General features: G+C 51.2%; 1 protein-coding gene across 3 annotated transcripts in view; it reads right to left on the bottom strand.

Moving 5' to 3' along the window:
• Positions 1–19632, bottom strand: part of SNX17 (sorting nexin 17) — a 105751-nt gene extending 86119 nt beyond the window's left edge. For all 3 annotated transcript variants that reach the window (XR_014471871.1, XR_014471872.1, XM_083178989.1), the window contains exons 1-4: positions 19450–19632; positions 9731–9805; positions 6416–6530; positions 5841–5905 (exon numbers count right to left, since the gene is read on the bottom strand). Coding sequence is in view for 1 of the 3 variants with exons in the window: in XM_083178989.1 (XP_083035115.1) it covers positions 5841–5905; positions 6416–6530; positions 9731–9805; positions 19450–19509 (315 nt within the window). In the remaining 2 variants the exon portion in view is untranslated. The remainder of the gene's footprint in view (positions 1–5840; positions 5906–6415; positions 6531–9730; positions 9806–19449) is intronic.
• Positions 19633–20583: the final 951 nt, after the last annotated feature.

Here is a 20583-nt window from a genome sequence, read left to right on the forward strand (position 1 = left end):
GTGCAAGGTTCCTGCCTGCTTCAAACGCTCTATCATCGTCCCGGTCCCTAAGAAAACACCCGCGAAGGACCTAAATGACTTCAGGCCAATTGCACTAACTTCAGTGGCCATGAAAGCATTTGAAAGACTAGTACTGAAGCACCTGAGAGAAGTGACGATCTCTCACCTTGACCCCATGCAGTTCGCCTATCAGGTGAACAGAAGTGTAAAGGATGCTGTCAACCTCGGGCTGCATCATGCACCTATGCGAGAGTCCTATTCGTGGACTTCAGCTCAGCATTTAATACTATCGTTCCCGGCATCCTGCAGCCAAAACTCCTCTCCTTAGGAGTCCCAGGATCAACATGTTCATGGATAGTGGACTTTCTAACGGCAAGGGGACCGGTGGTCAAAGCCGCCACCTTCTCGTCCAGCACACGAACAATCAGTACTGGAGCCCCCCAAGGATGCCTCCTCTCCCCTCTGCTCTTCTCTCTCTACACGAATGACTGCACCTCAGCTGAGCAGTCAGTGAAAATCATCAAATTCGCAGACGACACCAATATCATCGGCCTAATCAAGGATGGTGACGAGACCGCGTACAGGCATGCAGTGGAGAAGCTGACACAGTGGTGCAGCAGCAACAACCTCGATCTAAACCCCACCAAAACAGTTGAGATGGTGGTCAACTACAGGAAAAAACCAAATGCACTGGTCCCGCTAACAATAGCCAACACAGTGGTGTCGCGGGTTGAATCCTTCAAATTTTAGCGCCCTAAAATGGGGATTAAACATAACCACAAACATCAAAAAGGCCCAACAGCGCCTGTTCTTCCTGAGGCAACTCAGGAAATTCAACATCCCACAGGAGCTGCTGTGCGTATTCTACACCGCCATCGTGGAGTCTGTCTTCTGTTCCTCGATCACAATCTGGTACGGTGGCGCAAGCGAGAACGACAAAAAAAAACGCAGAGGGCAGTGAAGACTGCGGAAAGTATCAAAGGGACCGACCTCCCCCGATAAGGGATCTGTTCTCATCCAGGGTAAAGAAAGGCGCTGAGAAGATCACGAAGGACAAGCTGCATCCCGGTCACAACCTGTTAGACATCCTACCATCCGGAAGACGGTTCAGGTCCATCCCCGTCAAAACGTCCAGATCCGCAAGAAGCTTCTTTCCGTTAGCCGTCCATCATCTGAACAATCCAATCAAAGCGAATGCAATCCCAATATCAACAGCCAAACAACGTGTCCCTACTTGGCGACCTGACCACCATAGTCGTAGCTAGAAATTAAATGCTGTAATGTCTTTATGTAACATATGTAATGTCTCCCCCCCCCCCTTAACCTCACCTTTGGCCGACTGTTTATTTTGCAAAGGCGCCAAAATATCTGCTGATTGAATAAGCTTCCTGGCCCAGGACGGCTCTGTATTAGTCAGTTTGCTAATCTAAGACTGAAAATTCTCTTTCTTTATGAGATGCAGCTAATTCAGCTGCCAAGTTTGACAATACAGATTTAAATAAATAGCCTGAGGAGGCTGTCGAATCTCTGCAGGCTGTCGAATCTCTGCAGTTTAACAGTCTTCACATAAGGATATACCCTTTATGTGTGGAGTATAATGTTCCTTGCAATTTTTGCAAGTGAAGACCTTAAGGGCTGCCATCGAGGATGTAGCCATGCCTGCCATCCTGTATAGGTGACAAACTGTACAGACAAATCTATGAAAATACCAACACACACACACAGTATACAAAAGAGAATGACCAGGCTCTATGAGCTGGTACCGAGAGGGAGAAGCCTTGGACCCCTATGTAATTGTGAGTGCTGTATACAGCTGCCCGCTCTGAGATGGCATACTGCCTCCTCACTATAGCTCTCTGCACGCAGCGGCTATCCTCTAGGCTCCTCACGTAGTGACCGGCACACTACTCCTGCGTACAGCGTTACCCTCAGCTGCTGATGGCTGTGGACCCATAACGCAAGCCGCATGCAGTGTCAACCAGTCCCCTCCAGGTTCCCGCATAGCAGGCAGGCCATGCTGAGGAGTCTGCCTGGCCTCACATTGTTAAAAAAGGATATAAAAACAATAAAAATAAAGTAAAACCTAATCTCCCTTAGGAGATAGGGCCCAGGAGACCTACTCCTCCGGGCCCTTTTTCTAAGGCTGGGGTCTGGGTGGGGATAGAGGAGGGAGGAGCCGACCACATGAAGTTATTTACTTAAAGTGCCACTCCTCCAGTACACCTCCTCTATCCCATACGACTTGACTGCAGTGTCCCCTGCTGCATGTAGGTGAAATGTAAGATATTAGGGAACACATTCCGGTAAGAAGTCTTGTGAAATTGGTATTTCCCTCTATCTTAGGCTTGGAGTACCTAGAGCCAGTCTAAGAGATAGAGTCATTACCTGAAAATGTTATCATCCTATACCACCACAATTACCAGTGGCCTCCATGTGACACCAGACACACCGTATACCAGATCCAACACCAGAGATCACTGGAGGCTTCCATGTGACACCAGACACACCGTATACCAGATCCAACACCAGAGATCACTGGAGGCCTCTATGTGATACCAGATACACCGTATACCAGATCCAACACCAGAGATCACTGGAGGCTTCCATGTGACACCAGACACCCCGTATACCAGATCCAACAACCAGAGATCACTGGAGGCTTCCATGTGACACCAGACACACCGTATACCAGATCCAACACCAGAGATCACTGGAGGCTTCCATGTGACACCAGACACACCGTATACCAGATCCAACACCAGAGATCACTGGAGGCTTCCATGTGACACCAGACACACCTTAAACCAGATCCAACACCAGAGATCACTGGAGGCTTCCATGTGACACCAGACACACCGTATACCAGATCCAACACCAGGGATCACTGGAGGCTTCCATGTGACACCAGACACACCGTATACCAGATCCAACACCAGAGATCACTGGAGGCTTCCATGTGACACCAGACACACCGTATACCAGATCCAACACCAGGGATCACTGGAGGCTTCCATGTGACACCAGACACACCGTATACCAGATCCAACACCAGAGATCACTGGAGGCTTCCATGTGACACCAGACACACCGTATACCAGATCCAACACCAGAGATCACTGGAGGCTTCCATGTGACACCAGATCCAACACCAGAGATCACTGGAGGCTTCCATGTGACACCAGACACCCCGTATACCAGATCCAACACCAGAGATCACTGGAGGCTTCCATGTGACACCAGACACCCCGTATACCAGACCCAACACCAGAGATCACTGGAGGCTTCCATGTGACACCAGACACCCCGTATACCAGATCCAACACCAGAGATCACTGGAGGCTTCCATGTGACAACAGACACACCGTATACCAGATCCAACACCAGAGATCACTGGAGGCTTCCATGTGAAACCAGACACACCGTATACCAGATCCAACACCAGAGATCACTGGAGGCTTCCATGTGACACCAGACACACCGTATACCAGATCTAGCACCAGAGATCACTGGAGGCTTCCATGTGACACCAGACACACCGTTTACCAGATCCAACACCAGAGATCACTGGAGGCTTCCATGTGACACCAGACACACCGTATACCAGATCCAACACCAGAGATCACTGGAGGCTTCCATGTGACACCAGACACACCGTATACCAGATCCAACACCAGAGATCACTGGAGGCTTCCATGTGACACCAGACACCAGAGATCACTGGAGGCTTCCATGTGACACCAGACACACCGTATACCAGATCCAACACCAGGGATCACTGGAGGCTTCCATGTGAAACCAGACACACCGTATACCAGATCCAACACCAGGGATCACTGGAGGCTTCCATGTGACACCAGACACACCGTATACCAGATCCAACACCAGAGATCACTGGAGGCTTCCATGTGACACCAGACACACCGTATACCAGATCCAACACCAGAGATCACTGGAGGCCTCCATGTGACACCAGACACACCGTATACCAGATCCAACACCAGAGATCACTGGAGGCCTCTATGTGACACCAGACACACCGTATACCAGATCCAACACCAGGGATCACTGGAGGCTTCCATGTGACACCAGACACACCGTATACCAGATCCAACACCAGGGATCACTGGAGGCTTCCATGTGACACCAGACACACCGTATACCAGAACCAACACCAGGGATCACTGGAGGCTTCCATGTGACACCAGACACACCGTATACCAGATCCAACACCAGAGATCACTGGAGGCTTCCATGTGACACCAGACACACCGTATACCAGATCCAACACCAGAGATCACTGGAGGCTTCCATGTGAAACCAGACACACCGTATACCAGATCCAACACCAGAGATCACTGGAGGCCTCCATGTGACACCAGACACACCGTATACCAGATCCAACACCAGAGATCACTGGAGGCCTCCATGTGACACCAGACACACCGTATACCAGATCCAACACCAGAGATCACTGGAGGCCTCTATGTGACACCAGACACACCGTATACCAGATCCAACACCAGGGATCACTGGAGGCTTCCATGTGACACCAGACACACCGTATACCAGATCCAACACCAGGGATCACTGGAGGCTTCCATGTGACACCAGACACACCGTATACCAGAACCAACACCAGGGATCACTGGAGGCTTCCATGTGACACCAGACACACCGTATACCAGATCCAACACCAGAGATCACTGGAGGCTTCCATGTGAAACCAGACACACCGTATACCAGATCCAACACCAGAGATCACTGGAGGCTTCCATGTGAAACCAGACACACCGTATACCAGATCCAACACCAGAGATCACTGGAGGCTTCCATGTGACACCAGACACACCGTATACCATATCCAACACTAGAGATCACTGGAGGCTTCCATGTGACACCAGACACCCCGTATACCAGATCCAACACCAGAGATCACTGGAGGCTTCCATGTGACACCAGACACACCGTATACCAGATCCAACACCAGAGATCACTGGAGGCTTCCATGTGACACCAGACACACCGTTTACCAGATCCAACACCAGAGATCACTGGAGGCTTCCATGTGACACCAGACACACCGTATACCAGATCCAACACCAGAGATCACTGGAGGCTTCCATGTGACACCAGACACCCCGTATACCAGATCCAACACCAGAGATCACTGGAGGCTTCCATGTGACACCAGACACCCCGTATACCAGATCCAACACCAGAGATCACTGGAGGCTTCCATGTGACACCAGACACACCGTATACCAGATCCAACACCAGAGATCACTGGAGGCTTCCATGTGACACCAGACACACCGTATACCAGATCCAACACCAGAGATCACTGGAGGCTTCCATGTGACACCAGACACCCCGTATACCAGATCCAACACCAGAGATCACTGGAGGCTTCCATGTGACACCAGACACACCGTATACCAGATCCAACACCAGAGATCACTGGAGGCTTCCATGTGACACCAGACACACCGTATACCAGATCCAGCACCAGAGATCACTGGAGGCTTCCATGTGACACCAGACACACCGTATACCAGATCCAACACCAGGGATCACTGGAGGCTTCCATGTGACACCAGACACACCGTATACCAGATCCAACACCAGAGATCACTGGAGGCTTCCATGTGACACCAGACACACCGTATACCAGATCCAACACCAGTGCCACCTACCTATCACCAGGGCTACAATAGCTCCCAAAGCCACCTACCTAGCAAAGGGCTCTCTTGCAATTGTGAGCTCCCTTGTACATATATTTAACAAACAATGAGTTACACAGTTACTATATTAGATGCAAGATCTGCACTTCCATTACTGACCTGCTGGGAGCGCCGCAGAAAGTTGTTAAAAATTTCACTGGATCCCAACACTGGGTCCTGTCGCACTGTAGAAACAACAAAATTAAGAACAATGTCAACCTGCAGTGGGAGGGCCAGTCTCTGTGTCACCCTGCAGTGGGAGGGCCAGTCTCTGTGTCACCCTGCAGTGGGAGAGCCCGTCTCTGTGTCACCCTGCAGTGGGAGAGCCAGTCTCTGTGTCACCCTGCAGTGGGAGGGCCAGTCTCTGTGTCACCCTGCAGTGGGAGGGCCAGTCTCTGTGTCACCCTGAAGTGGGAGGGCCAGTCTCTGTGTCACCCTGAAGTGGGAGGGCCAGTCTCTGTGTCATCCTGCAGTGGGAGGGCCAGTCTCTGTGTCACCCTGCAGTGGGAGGGCCAGTCTCTGTGTCACCCTGCAGTGGGAGAGCCCGTCTCTGTGTCACCCTGAAGTGGGAGGGCCAGTCTCTGTGTCATCCTGCAGTGGGAGGGCCAGTCTCTGTGTCACCCTGCAGTGGGAGGGCCAGTCTCTGTGTCACCCTGCAGTGGGAGGGGCAGATTCCTCTGTCACAGGCCACTCACCTGCCTGCATGTATTTCTCGAGCTGCTCTCTCCTCTGCTCCACCTCAGCAGGTGTCAGTGTGAAGAGCTTCTTTGGGGGGAACATGGGAACCACATTGCCATACTCTCTCCTCAGCTGTAACATCAAAGAAAGGACAGGAGAGATCAATTGGTGCATGGAGAAGTGTGACAGTCAAGATGGGGGGAGGCATGGCGAGTACTGGGGGGCACAGATGGAAGAGTGGGAGAAGCATGGGCACAGCCAGGGTGGGGGAGGCATGGCGAGTACTGGGGGACACAGATGGAAGAGTGGGAGAAGCATGGGCAGAGCCAGGGTAAGGGAGGCATGGCGAGTACTGGGGGGCACAGATGGAAGAGAGTGGGAGAAGCATGGGCAGCGCCAGGGTGGGGGAGGCATAGCGAGTACTGGGGGGCACAGATGGAAGAGAGTGGGAGAAGCATGGGCAGCACCAGGGTGGGGGAGGCATAGCGAGTACTGGGGGGCACAGATAGAAGAGAGTGGGAGAAGCATGGGCAGCGCCAGGGTGGGGGAGGCATAGCGAGTACTGGGGGCACAGATGGAAGAGAGTGGGAGAAGCATGGGCAGCACCAGGGTGGGGGAGGCATAGCGAGTACTGGGGGCACAGATGGAAGAGAGTGGGAGAAGCATGGGCAGCGCCAGGGTGGGGGAGGCATAGCGAGTACTGGGGGCACAGATGGAAGAGAGTGGGAGAAGCATGGGCAGCACCAGGGTGGGGGAGGCATAGCGAGTACTGGGGGGCACAGATGGAAGAGAGTGGAAGAAGCATGGGCAGCACCAGGGTGGGGGAGACATAGCGAGTACTGGGGGGCACAGATAGAAGAGAGTGGGAGAAGCATGGGCAGAGCCAGGGTGGGGGAGGGATAGCGAGTACTGGGGCGCACAGATGGAAGAGAGTGGGAGAAGCATGGGCAGAGCCAGGGTGGGGGAGGCATAGCGAGTACTGGGGGGCACAGATGGAAGAGAGTGGGAGAAGCATTAACAGAGCCAGGGTGGGGGAGGCATAGCGAGTACTGGGGGGCACAGATGGAAGAGAGTGGGAGAAGCATGAGCAGAGCCAGGGTGGGGGAGGCATAGCGAGTACTGTGGGGCACAGGTAGAAGAGAGTGGGAGAAGCATGGGCAGCACCAGGGTGGGGGAGACATAGCGAGTACTGGGGGGCACAGATGGAAGAGAGTGGGAGAAGCATGGGCAGCACCAGGGTGGGGGAGGCATAGCGAGTACTGGGGGGCACAGATAGAAGAGAGTGGGAGAAGCATGGGCAGCGCCAGGGTGGGGGAGGCATAGCGAGTACTGGGGGGCACAGATGGAAGAGAGTGGGAGAAGCATGGGCAGCACCAGGGTGGGGGAGACATAGCGAGTACTGGGGGGCACAGATGGAAGAGAGTGGGAGAAGCATGGGCAGCACCAGGGTGGGGGAGGCATAGCGAGTACTGGGGGGCACAGATAGAAGAGAGTGGGAGAAGCATGGGCAGACATAGCGAGTAATGGGAAGCACAGATGGAAGAGAGTGGGAGAAGCATGGGCAGCGCCAGGGTGGGGGAGGCATAGCGATTACTGGGGGGCACAGATGGAAGAGTGGGAGAAGCATGGGCAGCGCCAGGGTGGGGGAGACATAGCGAGTACTGGGGGGCACAGATTGAAGAGAGTGGGAGAAGCATTAACAGAGCCAGGGTGGGGGAGGCATAGCGATTACTGGGGGGCACAGATGGAAGAGAGAGGGAGAAGCATGGGCAGCGCCAGGGTGGGGGAGACATAGCGAGTACTGGGGGGCACAGATGGAAGAGAGTGGGAGAAGCATGGGCAGCACCAGGGTGGGGGAGGCATAGCGAGTACTGGGGGGCACAGATAGAAGAGAGTGGGAGAAGCATGGGCAGCGCCAGGGTGGGGGAGGCATAGCGAGTACTGGGGGGCACAGATGGAAGAGAGTGGGAGAAGCATGGGCAGCGCCAGGGTGGGGGAGGCATAGCGAGTACTGGGGGGCACAGATGGAAGAGAGTGGGAGAAGCATGGGCAGAGCCAGGGTGGGGGAGGCATAGCGAGTACTGGGGGGCACAGATGGAAGAGAGTGGGAGAAGCATGGGCAGCGCCAGGGTGGGGGAGGCATAGTGAGTACTGTGGGGCACAGATAGAAGAGAGTGGGAGAAGCATGGGAAGCGCCAGGGTGGGGGAGGCATAGCGAGTACTGTGGGGCACAGATAGAAGAGAGTGGGAGAAGCATGAGCAGAGCCAGGGTGGGGGAGGCATAGCGAGTACTGGGGGGCACAGATAGAAGAGAGTGGGAGAAGCATGGGCAGCGCCAGGGTGGGGGAGGCATAGTGAGTACTGTGGGGCACAGATAGAAGAGAGTGGGAGAAGCATGGGCAGAGCCAGGGTGGGGGAGGCATAGCGAGTACTGGGGGGCACAGATAGAAGAGAGTGGGAGAAGCATGGGCACAGCCAGGGTGGGGGAGGCATAGCGAGTACTGTGGGGCACAGATGGAAGAGAGTGGCAGAAGCATGGGCAGAGCCAGGGTGGGGGAGGCATAGCGAGTACTGGGGGGCACAGATAGAAGAGAGTGGGAGAAGCATGGGCAGAGCCAGGGTGGGGGAGGCATGGCGAGTACTGGGGGGCACAGATGGAAGAGAGTGGGAGAAGCATGGGCAGAGCCAGGGTGGGGGAGGCATAGCGAGTACTGGGGGGCACAGATGGAAGAGAGTGGGAGAAGCATGGGCAGCGCCAGGGTGGGGGAGGCATAGCGAGTACTGGGGGGCACAGATAGAAGAGAGTGGGAGAAGCATGGGCAGCGCCAGGGTGGGGGAGGCATAGCGAGTACTGGGGGGCACAGATAGAAGAGAGTGGGAGAAGCATGGGCAGCGCCAGGGTGGGGGAGGCATAGCGAGTACTGGGGGGCACAGATGGAAGAGAGTGGGAGAAGCATGGGCAGAGCCAGGGTGGGGGAGACATAGCGAGTACTGGGGGGCACAGATGGAAGAGAGTGGGAGAAGCATGGGTAGCGCCAGGGTGGGGGAGGCATAGCAAGTACTGTGGGGCCCAGATAGAAGAGAGTGGGAGAAGCATGGGCAGCGCCAGGGTGGGGGAGGCATAGCGAGTACTGGGGGGCACAGATGGAAGAGAGTGGGAGAAGCATGGGCAGAGCCAGGGTGGGGGAGACGAGCAGAGAGGTGTGCAGGCTCAGTGATAGTGTTGTGGGGGAGGCATAGCGAGCACAGATGGAAGAGAGTGGGCGAGGCTCGGAGCATGTGCGGGGGTATGCGGACAGAGATACCCTGAATGATTACATATAGCCGGTTACCTGCTCATGGAGACCAAACAGCTGGCTGTACCGGACTCTACAGTGGAGGACACCATTGACGTGAATGCTGTATGCCTGAAGAAGGAAGAGAGTTAGTAACATAGTTTATAATAATAATGTTATTTATACAGCGCTCTTTCTCCTATAGGACTCAAGGCGCTTAACAGATAGAATGAATGTAATACAGTACAGGAAAAATGAAGTACAGAAAAACGTTTCATAAACAATACTTAAGGGACTGAAGGAAACGCTTGAGTAAATAGGAAAGTCTTGAGCCTGTTTTTGAAGCATTCTATGGTGGGGGGTCTCTCGAACTGTGCGGGGAAGTGAGTTCCATAAAGTCGGAGCTGAATGGCTAAAAGCTTGACCCCCAGATGAATTAAGGGAGATCCTATATCACTTATAATATACTGTACCATGGGAGCCATAATGACTGATGCAGCAGAATTATGGCGCCAGTATGGGGTAGCTCAGTGTAGTGTGTGGTATGGGGTCACAACATCGCCCAATCCACAGAACCCAACCACCAGGGGCCACAATGTATAGAATGCATAGCAATGTGTGGGTTGGACATACACCGGGCATTGGTGTACTGCAGACCCGGGTCAGCTCCGGTGGCTGCAGGCGGTGGTAGTACTGCACTGCCTCCGGGTGCCGGGGGGCACCAGCTGAGCTTGTGTGTGCCGCAGCCCCAGACTGGGGGCTGTATCGAGGCTGCATTAAGGTGAGCCCCAGTGCGCTAGACGGCAGCGGGAGCTAGCAGAGAACCTCAGCTGACTGATTCCCTGGAGCTACATAGGGCTCTCCATCAGCGGCAGGAGACCCTGGCAGGGGATCAGGGCTGCCCATCTTTGGCGCTCAAGTTTATGCTAGAGCTGTTCAGCTGGTCCCCTGGAAGTACATTTTGGAGGGAACCCATCCCCCTAGCCAGGACCTGGGTGGTACCTAGCATGCCAAGTGGTAGAAGTCTGGTGGTGGCAACAATATCCCCGCCCGGGTGGAGTCGGTAACAGGAGGTTACTGACGGTAACAGGGAATCCCGTATTGGCCAGGTCCCATGAGACCAGAAACCACCATCTGTGATCCCATAGGGCAGTGGTTCCCAACCTTTTTTCTCTCCCGTACCCCTTCATTAGGCTTTTCATTGATGAGTACCTTGTCCTCTCAATTTAAAATATAGACAGTACTTATGAGTGGAGTGGAAGTGAGCGGTATGCGTATCCTTATATATGCATGTCCTTATATTAAGGAGTAGCTGACAGGAATCGTGCCCTTCTCTGCCTGGCCGCTGGTTGTGTATTGTCTCCAGGGTTCCCACTAACACCTGTAGGATTAATGCCGCTGCTTCCTCCATCTATGTCAGTGCAGACCAGATGATCGCAGATGTCTGAGGGCAGCATGGGAAGCTCCCCGTAGATTGCTGGTCAGGCAAAAGCACAATGAGACGCTGATGACGCTGAAGACAGAACCATAAGTGACACAAATGGTTCTTCTCCATAGCAATGGGTCGTCTTCTTCTGCCATCAAAATACTTTTTTTCATCTTCTGCCATTACCAATATTATTTTCAAGTACCCCCAACTGGTCTGCAGAGTACCCCCAGGGGTACTAGTACCCCAGTTTGGGAACCACTGCCATAGGGTATAGCCAGAGTGTAGGGCAGGCGTGCGATCACACCTGCCATACATCTACAGATTGATTGATTGGAGCAAACACCTGGTAATAGCCGAGTGACAGCTTTTGATCCACTACCAGGTTTTTGTTCCAACCAGCCAGATCTGACAATAAATCTGTAGGTGTATGGCCAGCATGTTTCTATATTATGTATATGGACGTAGGGTGACAAGTCTGTGTCCCCTCGCATGGCTCGCTGCAATCAGCACACGAATATATTCCCCCTCCAGGTCCACTGGGAAGGTAAAGTATGAACAGTATGTTTAATGAATGGTGATATAATGACCGTCAGTAACGTGACTGCATCCCCGCTGAGTGTTTATATAATATCACACTAGTACATAGGAAGAAGGAGAATGAATAACATGATAAACAGGATGCAGATAACAAAGGCTGGAACAGGATATCCCTGCTATCAGCCAGTGTAACGACATATACTCCAGCACCCACATACACCGGGCCCCCACCCCACCCCCCACCATGCACTGCATCCCCAGCATACACCCCCCACCATACACCCCTCCCCACCCCCCACCAGACCCCCCTCCCCACCCACACTATACACCCCTCCCCACCCCCCACACTATACTCAGCACCCCCACCATACCCCCCTCCCCACCCCCCACTGCATCCCCAGCATACACCCCCCACCATACACCCCTCCCCACCCCCCACCAGACCCCCCTCCCCACCCACACTATACACCCCTCCCCACCCCCCACACTATACTCAGCACCCCCACCATACCCCACCCCCCACCATGCACTGCATCCCCAGCATACACCCCCCATCATACACCCCTCCCCCCTCCCCACACACCGCACCCCCACCATACCCCCCTCCCCACCATGCACTGCATCCCCACCATACCCCCCTCCCCACCCACACTATACACCACACCCCCACCATACCCCCCTCCCCACCCACACTATACACCACACCCCCACCATACCCCCCTCCCCACTATACACCACACCCCCACCATACCCCCCTCCCCACCCACACTATACACCACACCCCCACCATACCCCCCTCCCCACTATACACCACACCCCCACCATACCCCCCTCCCCACCCACACTATACACTGCACCCCCATCATACCCCCCTCCCCACCCACACTATACAAAGCACCCCCACTAGACACCCCTCCCCACCCACACTATACACAGGACCCCCACCCCCAGCATACACCCCTCCACACACACACACACTATACACAGCACCCCCACCAGACACAAAAGGGGGATTTGTTAATGGCACAGGAAGGTAGAGTTATTTAAATATATTGAATAGCCCCTTAAAATATTCATTACATACACGTATTTCTCATAGTGATGAGGGTGTGCTACCACTAGACATGGATATATGAGCAAAGAAAGTTTTTTTTGGAAGACAAAAAAAAAGGGGAAATATGTCTCTGTGTGGTGCACCAGTAGATTTAAAATATAACCTTTATTGATTATTGGGTAAAATTTAGGCAAAAAAAATAAAAGACACTTAAACATATAAACACACTGGTTAAAAAGGATAAAGATATCCTCACTCCGTGGGGCCCCGCTGCCCAATCAGAATAAAGTTTATTAATTATTTCAATTGGTATGTAGTGATTTCTTGTCTGTGTTTGTCACTGGTTCTTTCAATATGTTGCCAGTTGTACCTTTTGTTACAAGTTTTCAAATGTTAAACGGCGATGTTATAGTCACCCCCCTTTCCCTTAATAGGGAAGGTTGGTGCAATTTATTGCTAAGATTATTATACCCACAATAGGAGCGAAAATTCCCAAATATAGATTCTGTTTGTATGAAACTGTTTGGCAAGTAGCAAGAAGAAAGTCTCCTTTTCTATTTGCTTAGTGGTACAATATGCGGTGAAATTGCCACTCAGTGTGATCAAACCGTTAGGAAGCAGGGGGTCACGGTGTTAGGTATCGTGCACCGTGTCTCTCCTGCCGGACAGACTCGTTTAAGTGTAGAGTCCTCCAGACGGAATAACCTGTGGTGAAGTGCCGCTGATGCTGTTACACATCTAAGAAGCTGGGGGTCACGGTGCTGAGTTTCATACACCACGCCTCTCCTGTCAGACAAACTCGTTTGGGTATAGAGCCCTCTGATATGCTGCTAGCAGAAAAACAGATCAAAATCACAATGGATCAGGGAGACACAACCACGAAGTGCACAGTCGGCGTACGCTTCGCCAAGCAGCTTCGTCAGGACCACCTGAGTGGAGTACGGAAGCCGAATATATACTAGCCTGGTCATGAATATTCATTACATGTAAATTGGCTGGTGCCGGGCTGATCATCAGAAACAAGATTCATTGGTTAGGCATAACAGAGCTCCCAATGGGATGTTATTCACCCGCAGGTGAGTATATAGCGATCGCTCAAAGGGTGGTAATAGTGTTTCACTCATACACATTATGAGTCAGGAACTTTCGGAAGTAGAAATATTAAAAAATTGCTGCTTTTCGGCAATTCTAAGTTACATCATGGGAAATTCAATAAAGTATTTGGGCAAGTGGCAACTTAGATCAAACAATGTGTAAGTCCGTTCAGTGTGTAATGTAAAGAAGAGGTTTACATTCACTTGGTGCTGTTAATTGGTGGATCATCAATTTTTCACTTCATGAGTTAAAATATGGAAGATCCCTAAAGATGCCCAGCGATATAATTATATTAAACTAGATGACCCAGGTTCTCAGAGGTAACATATGGAAACGTAATCTGTACTGCTCCCATCTCCCCGTGTCACGGGATACGTGTGATATATTTAGACACACATCCCTGCGGCACAGAAGTGGGAGCCCCATAGTAGTCTAGAAGTATAAGTATTTATTTGTGTTTAAACTAATATGTTGTGCAGTAACGGGTCACAAGTGAAATCCAACCAATATATTGGGCGATTGGTACATGTATTCACAAATAGTATCCACACTGAGGGAATTAAAATGTACCTTTAGTGATAAGAAAAAGGAGGTTGCGGCACACAGACAAAATAAGGGGATGTGTGTAGATATGTGAAGGATTGGATACGTCATAATAAATTTGGAGTAACGGGTAATAAACCTGGATGTGCGGTAGCAGAGCAAACTGTCCATCTTCAAATAAATAGGTTATGGACTGACCATGATATATTCAGAGACAGTTCCAGGAAGGGAGATGGATATCATAGGTTTGTCTACGAAGAGGCATAATATTCCTTACATAAAAAGAAGAAGAGGGGAAGGCTCGGATAAATGATTTGATAATTCATTGTATTTATGGGATGATCAGTTTGATCCATATTATTGGCAATATTTATATCAGGGGAATGGATAGTGAAGAATGATGCAGTGAGATTCAATATGTATTTTTCATATTGCGTCAAAAAATGAGAAATGGGTGGACGAACAGTGCTGAAAGAAAATGGTGCACATTTAAATTACTGGGACTGGTCGCTATTGGATAGGTGAGAAAAAAAGAAAAAAATGAAGGTGATAGAACGTGTAGGACTACATGTGTGTAGGTGTAACGCATATCTATGCGTGAGGACCAATAATCTCATGTGAAAAGATGCCATGACAATGACCATTTCTGGAAATGGATTCTATATAATCCAGGGGATGGATAAGAGTGTAATAAAGAGAAAAAAGAAGAGTTGGATGAATATAATGGAAAAATAGATATAGAAGAGAATAATTAGTTTCCCTAAAAATATATGGAAACAAATATTTTTATATATAGAAAAATATATATTGAGATAGAAATTTGAGCTTATAGAAGTGAGACCCCACGAATATAGTGTGATAATAATTTGATAGTAAGTTTGAAGTATAGGGTATGTAAATCTCCAATGAGGAGAAAAAAGTAGTAGTGTAGTATAGTAAGGAAACAAGGAAAAAAGACTATAAACTCTACCACCTAAGTGGATGAGTCTATGTGGGGCGCTTAAGGAGATGAGTGGGATTGCCAAGCTGCTCACACCTGGGGGTGGTAAGGCCCCTGAATCGTTAAATCTAGAAAAAAGAAAGGAGTGGTGGAGCGCTAATAAAAATAGAATTTGACCAATTGGGTATTCCAATTTATTATACTGTATCGTAAGAAATATATATAAAAAAAATACAGAAATAAAACACAATTTTAAGATAAAATTCAATACGACAATATTCACCCCTACATGGGACCTGTATGGAAAATCAATTGGGGATAAGTCTCACTTGTTCCTGGTGATACTCTCCTGTTAGATGAATGATTAGACTGGAAGGTGGGTGTCCATAAACCTGAATTGGAGCCGATGTTGATGTTCTCCCCTCGTAAGGAAAGGTGGTACACGTCTCACGGAATGGAGGGCCTTGCAAGAAAATTATCAGGTGGTGGTGTCCCTTTGTTGGCAATGTCCAGTATTAATTAAAGACAGGAGAGCTGGTTCAAGTTGAGAAGGAAATGAGTTGTAATCCACAGGGTCCAGTAGAGGGTGAGCGCCTAACGCGTTTCGTCATCCACAGATGACTTTATCAAAGGCATGCATTTGATAAAGTCATCTGTGGATGACGAAACGCGTTAGACGCTCACCCTCTACTGGACATTGCCAACAAAGGGACACCACTACCTGATAATTCTCTTGCAAGGCCCTCCATTCCGTGAGACGTGTACCACCTTTCCTTACGAGGGGAGAACATCAACATCGGCTCCAATTCAGGTTTATGGACACCAACCTTCCAGTCTAATCATTCATCTAACAGGAGAGTATCACCAGGAACAAGTGAGACTTATCCCCAATTGATTTTCCATACAGGTCCCATGTAGGGGTGAATATTGTCGTATTGAATTTTATCTTAAAATTGTGTTTTATTTCTGTATTTTTTATATATATTTCTTACGATACAGTATAATAAATTGTAATACCCAATTGGTCAAATTCAATTTTTATTAGCGCTCCACCACTCCTTTCTTTTTAGTAAGAAAACAATGTAAGACATCCCCTCTTCTCCCACTACATCCCCTCTTCTCCCACTATCTCCATCAGCATTGGTGAAACCGAGATCACGTCCACCGACCAAACGCGCTGCCTCGGTGTCATCATTGACTCCTCCCTCTCTTTCACCCCCCACATTCGTGCTCTCTCACAGTCTTGCTGCTTTCACCTACGCAACATCTCACGTATCAGACCATTCCTCTCCACTGACGCGACCAAAATTCTCATTCACTCTCTTGTCATCTCCCGCCTTGACTACTGCAACATCCTTCTCTCTGGGCTACCTCTCACTCGCCTCTCCAATCTATTCTTAACGCTGCTGCTAGGCTCATCTTCCTCTCCCGCCGCTCTACCTCTGCCCCCCCCCCTCTGTCTATCTCTTCACCTCCCCCCATTCCTTTCCGAGTTCTCTTTAAACTCCTCACCACCACCTACAAGGCTCTCTCCTCCTCCACAGCTCCCTACCTCTCTTCACTGATCTCTATCCACACTCCCTCCTGTCCTCTTCGCTCCATCGCTGACCGCCGACTGACCTCTCACCTAATCACCTCCTCCCACTCCCGTGTCCAAGACTTCTCTCGCGCTGCCCCCCTGCACTGGAACAACCTCCCGCCACCCATCAGGCTGATTACCTTACCTCCTTCAAGCGCTCCCTCAAAACCCACTTTTTTCGACTAGCCTATCCCTCCTCCAAACCTCTTTTGATCCTCCTATCCTGCCTCCGTTCCTACTTATCCTGTTGTTTTTCGTTCGTCCACCCACCTCCTTTTAGTCTGGTAACTCTTATGAGTAGGGTCCTCCTTCCTCACGTACTCACCCTACCTCTTTACCTCACCTGTGCTCCTGTCCTGTTCTTCCCTTCCTCTACTTCATCTTCAGTCTCCTCGACAATTTCCACACCTACTTCTGAACTGATGCTGATTTTAGTTCTACCAGCTATACCCCTATTTATACTGTATTTTTCAACACACCCTGTACGTTACCTTGTCATTTGTTTTTTTTTGTTTGCTATGTACGGTGCTGCGGACACTTTGCGGCGCCTTATAAATAAACGTACTACTACTAAGACATCATTCCTAAAGATGAATACGTTTATAAAAAGACTGTATAGTTGTTCTCCTCATTAAGGCCGGCTGGGGACATGGATCCCATCAGGAATATTAGGCGAGTTTCACATCTCAGTAATTCCTTGTCCCAGTCACCTCTGCGTATACTCATCACAATGTTGGTCATCCCAAATACCTTTAGGCCATTGGGGGCCATGGTGGGTTTTCAAAAAATGTCTTGCCACTGGTGTTAGGGCCTTGAATTTTTGTTGATCCCTAGCCGCATTTTTGCTGCTTCATAGGTGTTCTGATATCCTTTTCTTAAGAGGCCTACGTGTCTTGCCAATGTAATGTTTGCCACATGGGCATTCCAAATTGTATATCACGCCAGCGGTGTTACATGTGATATATTCTTGTATCTTGTCAGTGTCGGCATCCCGTGGTACCATGTAAGCGCAAACTCTACATGTGCCACATTTGAAGGAACCTTTTTTGTTAATTTTGACTGTAGTGTTTTTTTCAAGGTGGCGGTGTACAAGAATGTCTTTTAATTTGTTGCTACGCCTCCAACTTATCTCTACTCTGTCTCCAAGGACCTCTTTTAGATCTTCTTAAGTATGTCAAGATGTTTGTTCAAAATCCTCTATCTCCCGCCATTCCTTACAGAAGGTGCCGACAAAGCGTATCTTTTCGACTAGGTCAGGTTCTTTGTTTTTGGGAATGAGGAGCTGTTCTCTATTGTATCGACACACTTCTTTTCTGGCTCTGTGGATAGATCTTTGGCTGTAACCCCTATTTTTTAGTCTCTCGCCAAGTTCATCTGCTCTTTTGTTGTAGATGTCATTCTGTGAGCAATTACGTTTAGTTCGGAGACCCCCCCACCCACACTATACACAGCACCCCCACCATACACGTCTCCCCACCCCCCACCATGCACCGCACCCCCACCGGACACCCCTCCCCACCCACACTATACACAGCACCCCCACCAGACACCCTTCCCCACCCACACTATACACAGCACCCCCACCATAGACCCCTCCCCACCCACACTACACACAGCACCCCCACCATACACCCCTCCCCACCCACACTACACACAGCACCCCCACCATACACCCCTCCCCACCCACACTACACACAGCACCCCCACCATACACCCCTCCCCACCCACACCACACACAGCACCCCCAGCATACACCCCTCCCCACACACACTCTACACAGCACCCCCACCATACACAGCACCCCCAGCATACACCCCTCACCATACACAGCACCCCCACCATAACCCCTCCCCACCATGCACCGCACCCACAGCATACACCGCTCCCCACACACACTATACACAGCACCCCCACCAGACACCCCTCCCCACCCACACTATACACAGCACCCCCACCATACACCCCTCCTCACCCACACTACACACAGCACCCCCAGCATACATCCCTCCCCACACACACACTGCACCCCCACTATACACAGCACCCCCATCATACACCCCTCCCCACCCACACCATACACAGGACCCCCACACCATACACAGCACCCCCACCAGACACCCCTCCCCACCCACACTATACACAGCACCCCCACCAGACACCCCTCCCCACCCACACTACACACAGCACCCCCACCATACACCCCTCCCCACCCACACTACACACAGCACCCCCACCATACACCCCTCCCCACCCCCACTATACACAGCACCCCCACCATACACAGCACCCCCACCATACACAGCACCCCCACCATACACAGCACCCCCACCATACACAGCACCCCCACCATACACAGCACCCCCAGCACACTACAGCACCCCCACCATACACAGCACCCCCACCATACACCCCTCCCATCACACTACAGCACCCTTAAATGCAGGTCCCCTGCCCACATGCACCCCTTCTTTCATATACATAGCTAGTTGTTGGCCAGTTTACAGGTCCCCTCCACCCCCTTATACACGTCCCTGTCACCCGGGACTCCCCGCACAGGCAGACAGTGAGTAGAGTGCCAGCTCCGCGGCCCAGTGCTCACCATGTAGGGGCTCCCGCTGTCCGAGCTGCAGGTCTCCGTCTCCGGGATAGAGAAATGCATGTTGACTCCCGGAGCCCGGGGCCGGAACCTTCCTCCCAATGCTGCTGCGCCTGCCAACACCGTCCGGGGGATACTGTGCAGTGAGATATCCGTTCCGGGAGAGAGGCGGCCCGGGGCTCTTATACGTGTAACACAGGCCGGGGACGGGGATTCTAATATGTGTACACAACAATCCCATGGGGGCAGTGATACATGTAACACACAGGGGCTGAGGGGGCAGTGATACATGTAACACACAGGCTGAGGGGGCAGTGATACATGTAACACACAGGGGCTGCCGCTGAGGGGACAGTGATACATGTAACACACAGGGGCTGAGGGGGCAGTGATACATGTAACACACAGAGGCTGAGGGGGCAGTGATACATGTAACACACAGGCTTAGGGGACAGTGATACATGTAACACACAGAGGCTGAGGGGACAGTGATACATGTAACACACAGAGGCTGAGGGGACAGTGATACATGTAACACACAGGCTGAGGGGGCAGTGATACATGTAACACACAGAGGCTGAGGGGCAGTGATACATGTAACACACAGAGGCTGAGGGGGCAGTGATACATGTAACACACAGGGGCTGAGGGGACAGTGATACATGTAACACACAGAGGCTGAGGGGGCAGTGATACATGTAACACACAGAGGCTGAGGGGGCAGTGATACATGTAACACACAGGCTGAGGGGACAGTGATACATGTAACACACAGGCTGAGGGGACAGTGATACATGTAACACACAGGCTTAGGGGACAGTGATACATGTAACACACAGGCTGAGGGGGCAGTGATACATGTAACACACAGAGGCTGAGGGGCAGTGATACATGTAACACACAGAGGCTGAGGGGGGCAGTGATACATGTGACACACAGAGGCTGAGGGGCAGTGATACATGTAACACACAGAGGCTGAGGGGGCAGTGATACATGTAACACACAGAGGCTGAGGGGACAGTGATACATGTAACACACAGAGGCTGAGGGGGCAGTGATACATGTAACACACAGAGGCTGAGGGGACAGTGATACATGTAACACACAGGCTGAGGGGACAGTGATACATGTAACACA

This window comes from Crinia signifera, chromosome 3 (genome assembly GCF_055691185.1).
Source record: "Crinia signifera chromosome 3, ASM5569118v1, whole genome shotgun sequence".
In the NCBI taxonomy this organism is placed as follows: Eukaryota; Metazoa; Chordata; class Amphibia; order Anura; family Myobatrachidae; genus Crinia; species Crinia signifera.